General features: G+C 40.7%; 1 protein-coding gene across 8 annotated transcripts in view; it reads left to right on the top strand.

The window, feature by feature from the left end:
- The window catches only part of fam131bb (family with sequence similarity 131 member Bb), a 95,273-nt gene that overhangs the window by 53,740 nt on the left and 24,013 nt on the right, over window positions 1–17,520 (top strand). For 2 of the 8 annotated variants that reach the window (XM_061914928.1, XM_061914929.1), the window contains exons 3-4: window positions 8,083–8,118; window positions 8,463–8,565. The exons of 2 other annotated variants lie outside the window; for them this stretch is intronic. In XM_061914928.1, coding sequence (XP_061770912.1) covers window positions 8,083–8,118; window positions 8,463–8,565 — 139 coding nt within the window. The remainder of the gene's footprint in view (window positions 1–8,082; window positions 8,119–8,462; window positions 8,566–17,520) is intronic. 4 more of the 8 variants (XM_061914933.1, XM_061914931.1, XM_061914930.1 and 1 more) reach the window with 3 other exon arrangements.

Raw genomic sequence — 17,520 nt, forward strand, 5'->3', positions numbered from 1 at the left:
CGTCATCCACCCGCCGTCCACCCGAACCAACATTTTATCAGTACCGTACCCGCCCGCTGAAATACATCAGAGGTTGGTCGCCATTACCACTCAAAGAGCTATTTAAACCTGTTTCACAGAGTAATGAAGACAATTGGAGCCGCTAATGTTCTCGCGACTATCCAATAGCATTCATCCTGATGACAAGAATATGGGCGTGCTGTGAAGCCATTACCTTAGACACCTTCAACAACATGCACGAACCTATTGTTGATCCGGCAACTTGTTGTGTGCAGCTTCCGCAATCACACGTACAAGATTGAAAGGCATACTGGGTGATACCGAGTACACTGATGGTTGTCATATAAACAACTTTAACACTCTTACTAATATGCGCCACGCTGTGAAGCCACACAATACAAGATTGACAAACACATTTCGGGAGAACATCCTCACAGTAACACAACATAAACGCAACACAACAAATACCCAGAAACCTTTGTATCCGTGACACATACCGGAATATATTTTACACCACGCGTCCCCAACCCCGCCCACCTTACCGACGCACGGGGAGTGGAGGTGGCGGGGTTTGCTGCTAGCGGGGTGTATAAAATAGTCAAGAAGTGTCATGAATACAAAGGATTCAGGGTATTTGTTGTGTTGCGTTTATGTTGTGTTACTGTATGGATTTTCTCCCGAAATGTGTTTGTCGTTCTTAATTGGTGTGGCTTCACAGCGTGGCGCATATTACTGAGAGTGTTAAAATTGTTTATATCACAACCATTAGTGTACTCTGTGTCACCCAGTATGCCTTGCAGTCGTGTGCGTGTTGCTGTGGAAGACACACACAACATGATGATGGACTGACAAGCAGATCGTACATCTTGTAGAAGGCGACAAAGCCAATGGCTTCATAGCACGCCCTAATACTAATTATCTGGGTGACTGCCGGCAGTCATTCAAGAGAATAATAGCGTTTCCTATTGTCTTCTTCGCTTTATGACACAGGTCTTAAATGGCTCTTTGAATGGCAAAGGATACCGATCCCAGAACCATGTATATTAAATATTTCCGGATGGTGCAACCGCCACCCGCCCGAATGTAATTAAAATCTATTTTTTCGTCATGTCAACCGCCTGATGCGTGGTTTATCCGCGGACTCCGCGGACGAGACCGCAAACCGCGCATCTCTAGTGAGGGTTGCCCCCGGGTACTCCGGCTTCTTCCCACTTCCAAAGACATGCACCTGGGGATAGGTTGATTGGCAACACTAAATTGGCCCTAGTGTGTGAATGTGAGTGTGGATGTTGTCTGTTTATCCTGTGATGAGGTGGCGACTTGTCCAGGGTGTACCCCGCCTTCCGACCGATTGTAGCTGAGATACGCTCCAGCGCCCCCCGCAACCCAAGGAATAAGCGGTAGAATATGGATGGATGGATAAATGGAAAATTGCATTTTAATACAAGGAAAGCGACACTGTAATTAAGTCATCTTTCATTTGTCCAGGGACGTGCATGATGACTAAAACGCACAATGGCTATAATGCCTCCTTTCACTAAAAACAGTGACTGGGATAATTGACTTTTCTGCACTGGCAGTAGCCACCAAGGATGCCGGTCTAGTTAGTGCCCAGCTGATAAAGAGAAATTCCGCCTTATCGTTTTTGTCCTCAGCCGCACCAGCGGCCTCGACACACACACACACACACACACACACAGACACACACACAGACACAGACACAGACACAGACACAGACACACACACACACACACACACACACACACACACACACACACACACACACACACACACACACACAGGCAACTTAAGTCTATTGTCCGACTGCTGCATCAGATACTACTGACATGTATTTATGTATCTCTATTAGAAACACACACAGGCATTTACCAGCCTCCTAGTATACACTCACCTGCCACAATAGTACAAAACCCAAAACCAGTGACGTTGGCACGTTGTGTAAATCGTAAATAAAAACAGAAAACAATGATTTGCAAATCCTTTTCAAACTATACTCAATTGAATAGACTGCAAAGACAAGATACTCAATGTTCGAACTGGAAAACTTAATTTTTTTGCAAATATTAGCTCATTTGGAATTTGATGCCTGCAACATGTTTCAAAAAAGCTGGAACTAGTGGTAAAAAAGACTGAGAAAGTTGAAGAATGCTCATCAAACGCTTATTTTGACCGTACCACAGGTAAACAGGCTAATTGAGAACAGGTGGGTGCCATGATTGGGTATAAAAGCAACTTCCACGAAATGCTCAGTCATTCACAAACGAGGATGGGGCGAGGGTCATCACTTTGTGAACAAATGTCTGAGCAATTTGTTTAAGAACAACATTTCTCAACCAACTACAGCAAGGAATTTAGGTATTTTACCATCTACGGTCCGTAATGTCATCAAAAGGTTCAGAGAATCTGGAAAAATCACTGCACATAAGCAGCAAGGGTGAAACCCGACTATGAATGCCCGTGACCTTTGGTACCTCAGGCGGTACTGCATCAAAAACAGACATCAGTGTGTAAAGGATATCACCAAATGGGTTCAGGAACAATTCCGAAAACCACTGTCAGTAACTACAGTTTGTCGCTACATCTGTAAGTGCAAGTTAGAACTCTACTATGCAAAGCGAAAGCCATTTATCAACAACAGAAAATGGATGGATGGATGGACCCAGAAACGCTGCTGGGTTTGCTGGGCCCGAGCTCCTCTAAGATGGACTGATGCAAACTGGAAAAGTGTTCTGTGGTCTGACTAGTCCACATTTCAAATTGTTTTTGGAAAATCTGGACGTCATGTCCTTCGGAACAAAGAGGAAAAGAACCACCCGGACTGTTCTAGGTGCAAAGTTCAAAAGCCAGCATCTTTGATGGTATGGGGGCGTATTAGTGCCCAAGGCATGGGTAACTTACACATCTGTAAAGGTACTATTAATGTTAAAAGGTACATTCAGGTTTTGGAGCAACATATGTTGCCATCCAAGCAACGTTATATTGGACGCCCCTGCTTATTTCAGCAAGAGAATGTGTGTTACAACAGCGTGGCTTCTTAGTAAATGAGAGCGGGTAATAGACTGGCCTTCCTGCAGTCCAGACCTGTCTCCCACTGAGAATGTGTGCTGCAATATGAAGCCTAAAATACCACAACAGAGACCCCCGGACTGTTGAAAAACTTAAGCTGAATGGTAAAGAATTCCACCCAAAAAGCTTCAAAAATTGGTCTCCTCAGTTCCCCAACGTTTACTGTGTGTTGTTAAAAGGAAAGGCCATGTAACACAGTGGTAAAAATGCCCCTGTGCCAACTTTTTTGCAATGTGTTGCTGCTGTTAAATTCAAAGTTAATGATTATTTGCAAAATAAAATTAAGTCTCTCAGTTGGAACATTAAACATCTTGTCTTTGCAGTCTATTCAATTGAATATAAGTTAAAAAAGGAGTTGCAAATCATTGTATTCTGTTTTTATTCACAAATTACACTAGGTGCCAACTACACTGGTTTTGAGGCTGTCAGAACATTTAACAATATGTGGAATTTTTGTGCAGCCATTTGGCAAAACCTGCCTGTTACTTGGCATATGCGTTGTAAGCCTGCTTCTAAACACACACCTTAGGTCTCATCTTTAAAGCTTGTGTACGTACAAAACAGGGCCAAAAATGTGTAACACTGTTTACCGAGCAAAGTGATCTACGAAAACAACCATTTGCTGCAATGAATGTCGGTGCATTCATGTTGTACTACATACCCAATAGCAATGTTGACTTTTGGGGAGTATTTAGATCCCTCTAAATACTATGGGAGTAAGTATTCTGATTTTTTTGATGGATTAGTTTCTCACAGAGGCGTATCATATTCTCATGCCATGAACATTAAAAGTGTAAGACAGGAAGTGTTTCTTGCGTTTGCATTTACTTAATAATCAAATACAAGCAGAGCACTTCCACAAGCTCGCGGGGGGGGGAGCATAACCCCCGCCGTGAAAGGCAGGGTGTGGAAGTGTGCAGAGAACCTCCGCAAGCATGCAGCTTAGCCTTTGACTGGCAAAGAAAATAGAGCCTGAAAACACTCTTCCGTTGTTTGGGAACACTTTGCCTTATACGTAAACCAGGGGTGTAAAAACTGCCATTTGCAGACCCCAATTAAAACAATAAAACGCGAGCAAAAATCTTGAACTAAAGCAAAATGGAGCAAGAAAAAGATGAAATGATCCTTCCATCCATCCACCTTCTTCCGCTTATCAGAGGTCGGGTCGCGGGGGCAGCAGCCTAAGCAGGGAAACCCAGACTTCCCTCTCCCCAGCCACTTCGTCTAGCTCTTCCCGGGGGATCCCGAGGCGTTCCCAGGCCAGCCGGGAGACATAGTCTTCCCAACGTGTCCTGGGTCTTCCCCGTGGCCTCCTACCAGCTGGACGTGCCCTAAACACCTCCCTAGGGAGGCGTTCGGGTGGCATCCTGACCAGATGCCCGAACCACCTCATCTGGCTCCTCTCGATGTGGAGGAGCAGCGGCTTTACTTTGAGTTCCTCCCGGATGGCAGAGCTTCTCACCCTATCTCTAAGGGAGAGACCCGCCACACGGCGGAGGAAACTCATTTGGGCCGCTTGTACCCGTGATCTTATCCTTTCGGTCATGACCCAAAGCTCATGACCATAGGTGAGGATGGGAACGTAGATCGACCGGTAAATTGAGAGCTTTGCCTTCCGGCTCAGCTCCTTCTTCACCACAACGGATCGATACAACATCCGCATTACTGAAGACGCCGCACCGATCCGCCTGTCGATCTCATGATCCTAATGATCCTAAAAAATATAACACATAAGGCCTGATCTACTAAAGGTTTGTGTGTATTAAAACTTGTGCAAACTTGATAGCCTACACCAGTGGTTCTCAACCTTTTTTCAGTGATGTACCCCCTGTGAACATTTTTTTTTTTAATTCAAGTACCCCCTAATCAGAGCAAAGCATCTTTGGTTGAAAAAAGAGATAAAGAAGTAAAATACAGCACTATGTCATCAGTTTCTGATTTATTAAATTGTATAACAGTGCAAAATATTGCTCATTTGTAGTGGTCTTTCTTGAACTATTTGGAAAAAAAGATATAAAAATAACTAAAAACTTGTTGAAAAATAAACAAGTGATTCAATTATAAATAAAGATGTCTACACATAGAAGTAATCATCAACTTAAAGTGCCCTCTTTGGGGATTGTAATAGAGATCCATCTGGATTCATCAACTTACTTCTAAACATTTCTTCACAAAAAAAATAAATCTTTAACATCAATATTTATGGAACATGTCCACACAAAATCTAGCTGTCAACACTGAATATTGCATTGTTGCATTTCTTTTCACAGTTTATGAACTTACATTCATATTTTGTTGAAGTATTATTCAATAAATATATTTATAAATGATTTTTGAATTGTTGCTATTTTTCAATAAATATTTTTATAAAGGATTTATAAATTGTTGCTATTTTTAGAATATTTTTGAAAAATCTCACATACCCCTTGGCATACCTTCAAGTACCCCCAGGGGTACGCGTACCCCCATTTGAGAACCACTGGTCTACGCTACTGATCTACTAAGCTTGTGTGCAGAGGATTGTGTCTCTTGAGGGAGTAAAATGAGTGCAATCTATTTATGGGGGTCTGTCGCCCTGAATATGCAGAATATATGCTGATCATCGGAACACCCAAAATACTGTGAGCATAAATATAAATGTAATTATTTAGCACACGCGTTGTGATTTATCAAGAGTAAAACTGTTCTGCGGTCACTGTTTTGCGTCTATATTTAGTACGTCTAAAGAGGACATGCAGACCGGCAGTTGTGCTGAAATGGCTGTGAGAAAGGAGGCGATTGCACTGCGGCTCCATCTTACGTATACTTTGCAACATACAGTATATGGACTATCAATACTTGTCCAGGGTTTTTCCTGGCTCAAATTCAGAATTTTAACGCAAAAATGTTTTAGTTCTTTTTCAATTTACAATTTTCAATATGCTATGAAAAATGTGTCATTGTTATTAATTATTAAGTTATTAAAATCATAAGTCAAGCAGATATTTAACTATTTATTTTTATTTAGACAAAACATTTTTGGAAGGTATGGTAATATACTGTAATATTTGCTGCAATAATGGATACTATTAAAGTTTATAAGGCATGCAATTTTGAGCAGTACATATATTGTTCGGTCAAATTGAAAAAATATGAAGTACAATATTAACACATATCCTTTCCAGGGGGCTTCACGGTGGCAGAGGGGTTAGTGCGTCTGCCTCACAATGCATATACATCCATAAACGTAGATGCATATGCAATAAGTGCAATATATCATGAATTGATTAACGTAGACCCTGACTTAAAAGTTCCATCCATCCATGTTCTTCCGCTTATCCGAGGTCGGGTCGCGGGGGCAGCAGCCTAAGCAGGGAAGCCCAGACTTTCCTCTCCCCAGCCACTTCGTCCAGCTCTACCTGGGGGATCCCGAGGCATTCCCAGGCCAGCCGGGAGACATAGTCTTCCCAACATGTCCTGGGTCTTCCCCGTGGCCTCTTATCGGTTGGACGTGCCCTAAACACCTCCCTAGGGAGGCGTTCGGGTGGCATGCGGAGTTGGAAAACTTATTCGGGTGTTACCATTTAGTGGTCAATTGTACGGAATATGTACTGTACTGTGCAATCTACTCATAAAAGTTCCAATCAAACAAACAATATATCTATTAGGGGTGTGGGAAAAAATCGATTCGAATTTGAATCGCGATTTTCATGTTGTGCGATTCAGAATCAATTCTCTCTTTTTTTTTTTTTTTAAATAGATTTTTTTTTTTTTAATCAATCCAACAAAACAATACACAGCAATACCATAACAATGCAATCCAATTCCAAAACCAAACCTGACCCAGCAACACTCAGAACTGCAATAAACAGAGCAATTGAGAGGAGACACAAACATGACACAAACCAAAAGTAGTGAAACAAAAATGAATATTATCAACAATAGTATCAATATTAGTCATAATTTCAGCATAGAAGTGATTAAAAATCCCTCATTTACATGACCATTAGACATTTATAAAAAAAAAAAAAGAACAATAACAGTGGCTTACACTTGCATGGCATCTCATAAGCTTGACAACACACTGTGTCCAAAGTTTTCACAAAGATAAAATAAGTCATATTTTTTTTCGTTTAATAGTTAAAACAAATTTACATAATTGCAATCAGTTGATAAAACATTGTCCTTTACAATTATAAAAGCTTTCTACAAAAATCTACTACTCTGCTAGCATGTCAGCAGACTGGGGTAGATCCTGCTGAAATCTATGTATTGAATGAATACAGAATCCTTTTAAACCGGGAAAAAAAAATTGTTTTTAAACGAGAATCGTGTTGAATTGAAAAAAAAAAAATCGATTTTGAATCGAATCGTGACCCCAAGAATCGATATTGAATCGAATCGTGGGACACCCAAAGATTCGCAGCCCTAATATCTATCTGTACAGTAATCTATTTATTTATATTTGCATCTTATTGCTCTTTTATCCTGCACTACAACCAGCTGATGCAACAACATTTTCTTCTTATCTGTACTGGAAAGTTAAAATTTGAATGACAATAAAAGGCATTCCTAGTCTAAATCTCATCCCACGGGCCAGATAAACCTGTTCGCGGGCCTGCATGTTTGACACCCCTGGCTTACACAAATGTTCTATGGCCATGTGTGAAACTGAGCATGACTTGGATCATTGATGATGCAGATGTACCTAATGTTGTGGCCCGTGAGGGGATGTCGGCGATGAGGCGGCTCTTTCATTCAGTCTCATAAGTGAAAAATAATCCCAACTGATTGCAGTTCAATTCCCTCCTTTCTTCCTGTCATTCTGCTCCTCGACTCCCGCCTCTCTCTCGTTTCCTGGGAAAAATCCCGTATCTCCTTTCCTCTTCCCCCGTATGTCCCGTGTGCAATCTCCCTATGTGTCGCTATCTGCCTATTTGCTCTCTACCTGCCATGCATGTCAATGTTCTCTCTGTCCTGTCGCCTGCGTTCCCTCCCCTCTCTCCTCCTCACCAGCATGGACGCTCAGAATTTTCATGGGAAGGAATCAATGTAAGTGTTGTGACATCGCTCCTTCATCTTTCCCTTTGTCGCCTTGTTTTGATGGGGGGGGGGGACATCTTTTTAGAGGACAGCTGTGCTCTTCACAACCACCGCCCCCACCCTCCCCACCTGTGGGCTCTTAGTGGCACAGAAGGATTAAGCGCACACTGACTTGCAATATAAGGTTTCAGAAATGTAGATTTGTTTGTATTAATCCAATATCTCCGTCACTTCTCCCCACCCCTCACCTCTCTCTAACACACTGTCTGGATGTCTTTGTGTGCCCTGTCACACCGCCCATACTACCCTTTTTCTCGCCTCTCTCCCGCCATCCCACCTCTCTGTCTCTGCAGCTGTCCATGGAGGACACCACGTCCATCCTACCGCGCCTCAAGAGGAACTCAAACGCCTACGGCATCGGAGCTCTGGCTAAGTCTTCTCTGTCAGGTGTGTCAGGTGTGTGTCTGTGCTGTGAGCGGTAAAGAGACCCCATGTTGGCTCCGTCCCCCTCCTCTGCGGACGTGGGAGTCAGCATGGTACCCGAAATGGGTTCCCCTTTTATCACCCCTCCCTCTTCCCCTTCCTGCTCCCTCTCACGCTGTGCCAATGACTCAGTGCGAGTCATTGGCGGAATTAAGTCAGCCTGCACAGACAATACACACATCACGGTGCAGAATTGTTGCTCTGAGAACAGGTGAGTGCGGAAGTGTAGTTGTTTCTGTGTGTGTGTCCGTGTCGTCCTGAATTAGAATTAGTTTGGATGTTTTGACTTGTGCAAAGTGTGCCTTGAGTGGAGTTCAATCGAGTGCAGTGAAGTGTTTGCTCTCAGTGTGGTGGAAACACTGATGGGAAGCCAACCGCTTAACAAAATTCCTTTTGTGCACGTCATTGTAAAAATCTACATATTTCCTCTTGATTAGTTTTACCTAAACAACCTTACAGTACAGGTTTGTTTGACCACTTGTTGCCGGGCAGGACTGGCAACAATCGTTTGCCCTTTACTCGACTTGTACAGAGGTACCTCTAAGGTTGAACAAAATCCATTCTTTGACGCTTTGTCTAAGTATAACTTAAAGGGCAACTGTACTTTTTTTTTTTTTTAATTGTGCCTATAATTTACAATCCTTATGTGAGGCAAGTAAACATATGTTTTTCTTTTTTTATGCATTCTAACTCGTAAATAAACGTTAGCAAGAGTCATCTAACAATGGAGGTAATGGGATTCCGATAAAGCGCTCTAACAAAAAAAAATTCCAACGTTTTATATAGAAGCTGTAAGTATATAGAGCAGGGGTGCCCATTACGTCGATCGCGAGCTACCAGTCGACCGCGGGGGGTGTGTCAGTCGATCTCCAGCCAGGCTTTTAAAAAAAATAGACCTAAAAATGAGTGATCATCAATCTTCACCAAGACGTCACTTAAATGACATTCACGGTACCGGAGGGTCTTGTGAGATGACGCTGGCTGCTGCAAGATCATTATTATGAAAATATGACCGAGAGGAAGGCGAGAAACACTTTTTATTTCAACAGACTCTCGCGCCGTACCTTCCGTCAAAACTCTAAAGGCCGACTGCACATTTCCTATCTTCACAATAAAAGCCCTGCTTCATGCTGCCTGCGCTAACTAAATACAGAGTCTCGGAAAACTGGCGTGCACAAGCAATCCCTCAGAAAGCTGGCGTGCACATCACTTGTGCACGCCAGCTTTCTGAGACTCTTATTTTGTTAGCGCAGGCAGCATGAAGCAGGGCTTTTATTGTGAAGATAGGAAATGTGCAGTCGGCCTTTAGAATTTTGACGGAAGGGACGGCGCGAAAGTCTGTTGAAATAAAAAGTGTTTCTCGCCTTCTTCTCTGTCATTTTTTCATAATAATGAACTGGCAGCAGCCAGCGTCATCTCACAAGACCCTCGGGTGCCGTGAATGTCAATCAAGCAAGCTACGGAATTTGCCGCCAATGTTTTTCTTGTAAAGTGTATGGAAGCTGGATGAGTTAGATGCCAAAAACCAACCACTTTCATGTGGTATTGTACAGAAAGGACAACTTTTTTTCTCCTCCATTTGAAAATGTGGGCGTTATCATCATTACTGTCTGATTCCAATCAATGCAAGTCATCAGAATCAGGTAATACACCAACTTATATTCTTGTCTTTGTGAAAGAAAGACATCTATATGTGTTACACATGCTTGTATTATCATTAAACACATTTAACTTGTTTACAAAAATGTCTCTTCCATAAATAAATAAATATAAATGATATATATAAATGAGGTAGATGCCCTCGAGTTGGTCGATTGAAAAGTAGCTCGCCTGCAGAAAAAGTGTGGGCACCCCTGATATAGAGTATGTAATGTAGCAGTAACAGGCACATTCATAAGATATTTAAATATTTTGGTCATTTTAAGCATACCGTATTTCCTTGATTTGCTGCAGGGCATATAGTATGCACCTGCCTTGAATTACTGCTGGGTCAAACTCGCTTCGCAAAATAATTAGCGCATGCTTAGTATTACCGCCTGGTCAAACTCGTGACGTCACGAGTGACACTTCCCCTGTCATCATTTTCAAAATGAAGTAGCCTAATTTTAATACCGGTAATTTGAAATCCCATAAAGGGAAGAAGATTAAGAGCTATTCAGTAGGATTAAAGGTCCAAGCTTACATCACACTCAAATTTTTACTGCATGCCTTTGGTAAAATTGAGAGAGGTTTTAAAAAAATTAGCACATGCTTACTTTTACCACATGCCTTTGGTAAGCATAGGAGTGAGAAGAGGTTTTAAATTCCTTAGCGCCCCCGGCGGCAATTCAATCAAATACGGTACGTTAATTTTACGTTCACAATTTTTACTTCAACAACAACTACTAATCATGGCAGACCACATGAGAGCCAACGACAACTACTTTGGGACAAATGATGATCCAGAACCTTATATTTTAGCGCCTAGATATACAGAGGATGAGCTACAAGTTTTAGAAGCTGCGTAATAAGCAGATCCAGCAGGTAGCACTATTGCTAAGTGCTAAACAAGAATTATAAACTAGTAACACAATAAAACAATCACTTATTGTGCAATGTCTGGGATGCCGACTGATGGAGTGTTTATATCTTCCCGTTTAGATGAAGAATTATTCATAAACCTCACGTAGGTAAAAATATAAAAATAAAAAGGTGGCCACAAAAGAGTGTCTTTTTGTGTTGTTCTCGCGATCTCTGTGTTCAAGTTAAATGTCAGAGTTCACTAACTTCATGGCTTGTTGCCCCAACCTTGTACTTTATGAGTGAGAGATAATATTTATAATCTAGAATAACTTTTACCAACTCAGAGGAGATGCGGCAGCTCACCGTGTCAATGGCTGCATAAGCTATACCTCTCTGCGATCACAGTGCCACTAAAAGTAGTTCCCAGGCTAGCACTTATGTATAATAACACCTCATACTCGCCGTATACTACAAATTAGAATGCATGAAAAAAAAGACGTATGTTTTGTTGTCTTACATAGGGATTGTTTTGGATAGGCAACATTTAAAAAAGTGCAGTTCTCCTTCAAGCCTAAAAAAAGTTAATCACTGCTAATTAAACTAAGTAAATAATGGTTTGGTGTCTTGATCAGATTTTTGTCTTACAAACTTTAACTGAGGAAACCGTGTTAAAAAAAATAAAAAGAGAGAGGAACAGGATTAAAGGGAAAGAACATCAATCGTCAAAAACTTTTGGAGCTTCCCTTTCTTCATGCTATTGACTACCTGTCTAGCTGCATAAGCTGGGAACTTAGTAAGATAGTAAGAGAGTAAGAAGACATTAACACGCCAAAGTCAATACAAAGCAGCTCAATTCACACAGATTTTGATGTTGCTGACCCATCACCCTCCAAACAGTCGCGATGGAGAAACAACATAACATAGAAAAAAGACATGAGTCTGTGGAGACTACATCCACCACCAATCTTCTAAGGCAGGGGTCACCAACGTGGTGCCCGTGGGCACCAGGTCGCCCGTAAGGACCAGATGAGTCGCCCGCTGGCCTGTTCTAAAAATAGCTCAAATAGCAGCACTTACCAGTGAACTGCCTCTATTTTTTAAATTGTATTTATTTACTAGCAAGCTGGTCTCGCTTTGCACGACATTTTTTAATTCTAAGAGACAAAAAACTCAAATAGAATTTGAAAATCCAAGAAAATATTTTAAGGACTTGGTCTTCATTTGTTTGAATAATTTTTTTAATTTTTTTTTTATTTTGCTTCTTATAACTTTCAGAAAGACAATGTTAGAGAAAAAATACAACCTTAAAAATGATTTTAGTATTTTTTTAACACATACCTTTTTACCTTTTAAATTCCTTCCTCTTCTTTCCTGACAATTTAAATTATTTTTTTTATTGTAAAGAATAATAAATACATTTTAATGTAATTCTTCATTTTAGCTTCTGTTTTTTCGATTAAGAATATTTGTGAAATATTACGAGGTGGCGACTTGTCCAGGGTGTACCCTGCCTTCCACCCGATTGTAGCTGAGATAGGCGCCAGCGCCCCCCGCGACCCCAAAAGGGAATAAGCGGTAGAAAATGGATGGATGGATGGATTTCTTCAAACTTATTATGATTAAATTCAAAACAATTATTCTGGCAAATCTAGAAAATCTGTAGAATCAAATTTAAATCTTATTTCAAAGTCTTTTGAATTTGTTTTAAAAATTTTGTTCTGGAAAATCTACAAGAAATAATGATTTGTCTTTGTTAGAAATCATAGCTTGGTCCAATTTGTTATATATTCTAACAAACTACAGATTGGATTTTAACCTATTTAAAACATGTCATCAAAAATATATATTCATTGTGAGAAATCATTAAGATGATCAGTGTTTCCACAAAGATAAATATCATTAATTATTAATAATAACATGGAGTTAAAGGTAATTGGCTATTTCTGGCAATTTATTTAAGTGTGTATCAAACTGGTAGCTCTTCGCATGAATCAGTACCCAAGAAGTAGCTCTTGGTTTCAAAAAGGTTGGTGACCCCTGGTCTAAGATAACTGAATGCACAAGTAGTACATTTTCAACAGCAAGCTCTGCTGCAGTCAGTACTCGAGCAAAGATCCTATCCACATGCAGGCGCCAGTTGCTAATAAAGAAGCAGATATAATGGTTGAAGAAGCAACTTTTAAGGGAAACTGCACTTTTGGAGTTTTGCCTATCATTCACAATCCTTATGTAAGAAATGACAGACGTAATTTTTATGCATTCTAAATATCAAATAGATGCGATCAAAAGTCTGCTTACATTGGAGCCTATGAGGGCCGCTCTATTCTGCCTATAAAACCCTTAAAAAAACATCCAAACAGCTCCATTGAGGTTTTATTAACACGATGTAAGTATATATGTAATGTAGTAATGGGCGCATTTATAATAACATTTAATATTTACGTATTTTGCTCATTTTAAGCATACACGATGTATTCATTTAAAAAAAGGCACCACGACTTTCGCTTTTTTTCAACTACATCACTTACTGTATAAGGTATGCTGTCATTAGGATGCCGATTGCTAGGATGTTCATATAGTCCCATTGAGATGACGAATGACTCATAATCCTCACGAACAAGCGTATTTTCGTGTCGTTCTCACCATTGCAGGATGTAATTTGGTTGTTAAAGTGCACCAACTTGTCGGAATACATCCTCAGCCTTCTTCTATCCAGGTGAAAGACATGATTTATGATCGACAATAAACTTCCAGAGAGCAGGGAAGCGAGGAAACAGTTGACCACTCGGTGATGTAAACATTACACACAAGCTTGTGACCACGGCGCCGCTATGAATACTTGTCTGCGTTGGCCCTTATAATAATAATAATATCACTAATATTTGGTTAATATTCAAGTCACAAAATGTAAATGGAGTATAGTTGGCGCTTTTTGGTTGTGTTTAATAGATTTATTAGGCGGAATAGAGAAACTTCCAGTGGTTCTGCTGTGAGTGGATTTTTATTTATGTTTATTTACTGCATTTTTAAAAATCCATCCGTCCTCATGTCTTTCATATTGATTGTGAGCGAAAAGCAAAATTGCAGTTCCCCCTTGAGAGCAACAACTCCTCATAGCCGACACCAGCTACACCAAACGTCGTAAAAAGTAGTTAATGCGAAAAGAAGTGGTCATGTCTGGTTTAATGGAATTTGATGACCATCCAAAAAGTTGTTGGAGCATGGAAAACTTCCATTCAAGAAGAACTGGCCTTGAATCCCAGAGAAGAACTAGACCTCTTGACTAAACGGCTTAAGCCAACGTCAAAGGAACAAGCCAAAATAATCTGAGACATACACAGCGACAATTCAGCATCAGGGCTAAAAATGGTCTGGCAAAACCTAGTAGAAACCTATGGAACCCTAGAATTAGTCTAACAAGCACTTTTAAACCCAAAATCTCAGAGACAATGTTGAAATTTGAATATGCAAAAGCCGGAGGATACTTCCCCAGATTAGCATATCTTGATACTTAGCGTGGAGAGAACCCAATATTAGAAAAGCTACCATTTAGTATCCAGGAAAAGTGTATTTCCAAAGAGTCAAAGTACAAAGTCCCCTACCCAACTTTCATTTTCTTCTCACAATTTTTGCGTTCTGAAGCTTAAACCAGAAACAATTCTAGCTTTCTGACTTGCAAAGTTAGCTACTCAGGCCCCACAGAGACAAAAGATTCACAAAATAACAACAATGTAACAGTGTCTGTGAGGAAAACTGGAGTGTTTTCCAAAGTGACAGCAACTCTTACAAACTTGGTTGAAAAAGGAGTTTACGATCCCGACCATCAGCGCCCCCTGCAAAACAAGCCTTACCCACTCAGGAAATGCAGTACGTTGATTAAACATCGCAAAATCCTCCTCAAAGAAAAAAACATCAGATTCAGATACCTTGGTTCCACCAAACACCAAGCAAAAGACTGTAACAAATAAACAGAATGGCAGCAAAAATTACACACTCTAAAACCTGGTCCAGCACCGTGGACTTTAAGAGTTCCAGCTAACAAAAAAGCCAGGAGAAAGATTTACACAAGACTTCACCAGGAACTATCCCTGCAGTAACATCAAAGTGTGTATGCTGCGAGATAAGTTTAGTTAAAGTCTACCCTGAAGATCAGCCAAGAAAGGAAAGCAGAATAAAAAAAGAACGAAAAGCAGCAGTACACGAAAAAAAGAATCCTTTCAACAGTTCTGAGCCTCTGTGATCCGCTGGGGTTTGTGGCTGCCATCATAGTTCACAAAAAACGTTCCGATCAATCTGAACAAATGTATAACTAGGATGATCCTCTCTCATCAGACAAGGAAGCATCCTCGAAATTGCGGAAGGAGTCTTTCCTGGAATTGGAGAAGCCGCGCAAAACTGTGATTTGGTTGCATTCTTGCTTTGCTCTGGTAATTTGTTGACTTAAAGCATGATTAAAATAGATGTTATTGCTGGTATAGTAGTATACCAGGCCAGGAATGTTCTGCCCCACTGCCCCGAGTCATTGTTCCAGGCGGATTATTTCAGTGACGGACCTACACTGCAGCAAAAAAGCAGAAATCATCACGCGTAAGCTTAATCACAAAACTTAGTTGGATCTTTGGTTTCCTGCTTATTGGCCTTGTAGTTAGAGTGTCCGCCATGAGAATGGTAGGTCGTGAGTTCAAACCCCAAAGACTATAAAACTGGGACCCATTACCTCCCTCCTTACTGCTCACCATCACGGGTTGGAATTGGGGGTTAAATCACCAAAACCACTGCTCCCCTCACCTCCCCGGTGGTGGAACAAGGGGATGGGTCAAATGCAGAGGGTAATTTCACCACACCTAGTTTGTGTGTGACTATCAGTGGTACTTTAACTTTCCAAACCCAGATGTAAGAAAAAGTGTAAAGAAATAAAACCTAGGAAAATAGTAAAAAAAAGAAACATAAATCCTGAACAAAACTTCTGGAGCTTCCCTTTCTTCGTGCTGTTAATTACCTGTCTCGCTGCACAAGCTGAGAACATGTTGCGAAGCAGACTACTAGTTTTTACGCCTTAGTGAGGCATAACCTGTGAGGTTGAGTTTGTGACGAACCCAAGATGCAGAGAAGGTGGCAGGCATTGTGCAAGAAAACATAATTTAATGTCCAAAAATATAAAAATAAAGAAGAAACACACAACAGAAACTGGGAGGACAAACTGGAAACATGGATCCAGCAAACAGGAACTAGGAACAAACAAACTGGAAGCAGGGAACAAAAAGACAGTAAGCTACAAACAGCTACCAAATATAGCTTACCGCTACCGCTACACTGACATCGACACGACCAGTAGGAACGACAAGTAGAAATAATCCAGCCCTGACTGGAGGAGAAAGCAGGTATAAATAGTGTCTGGCTGATTGACACCAGGTGTGGCCAGGTGCCAATCAGTCACAGCTGAGGGGACACAGCACTCAGGGAGACAAACAGGAAACAGAACCAAAATAAGAATGCTGACAGGAACTAAAGACAAGAAACAAAGACAAATGCAGAGGAAAAACTAAGACATAGTCACACTTTCAGGGACAAGCCTGACATATCCGTGTTACATTGCACCACCGACGACACGATGACATGAATCTTTTGGAATAAATGTTGCAAAAAAAAAGCCACAAGAAGCAAAAAAAACACACGGCCACATTAAATTCTGTGATCTGAACTAAAGTCTTGCATGAAATATAAAAATACAATTCCTTTTTTTTTTCAAACAATGTTTGTCAAAGTTTGACTCATACTATTATTGACCAGAGGATCCACCGTATACACATTCATTTCACAAACGAATCCCTACTTTGCAAAAAAGTATTTAGTCAGCCAGCGATTGTGCAAGTTCTCCCACTTAAAATGATGACAGAGGTCTGTCATTTTCATCATAGGTACACTTCAACTGTGAGAGACAGAATGTGAAAAAAGAATCCAGGAATTCACATTGTAGGAATTTTAAAGAATGAAAACATGGATGATACAGTAGAGGATTGGGAGAATGTCATGTGGTTAGATGAAACCAAAATATAACTTTTTGGTATAAATTCAACTCGTCGTGTTTGGAGGAAGAAGAATACTGAGTTGCATCCCAAGAACACCAAACCTACTGTGAAGCATGGGGGTGGAAACATCATGCCTTTGGGCTGTTTTTCTGCTAAGGGGACAGGACGATTGATCCGTGTTAAGGAAAGAATGAATGGGGCCATGTATCGTGAGATTTTGAGCCAAAACCTCCTACCATCAGTGAGAGCTTCGAATGGTTGACCAAATACTTATTTTCCACCATAATTTACAAATAATTTCTTTAAAATTCATACAATGTGAATTACTGGATTTTTTTTCACATTCTGTCTCTCACAGTTGAAGTGTACCTATGATGAAAATGACAGACCTCTGTCA

Source organism: Nerophis ophidion, linkage group LG11, assembly GCF_033978795.1.
Source record: "Nerophis ophidion isolate RoL-2023_Sa linkage group LG11, RoL_Noph_v1.0, whole genome shotgun sequence".
NCBI lineage: Eukaryota > Metazoa > Chordata > Actinopteri > Syngnathiformes > Syngnathidae > Nerophis > Nerophis ophidion.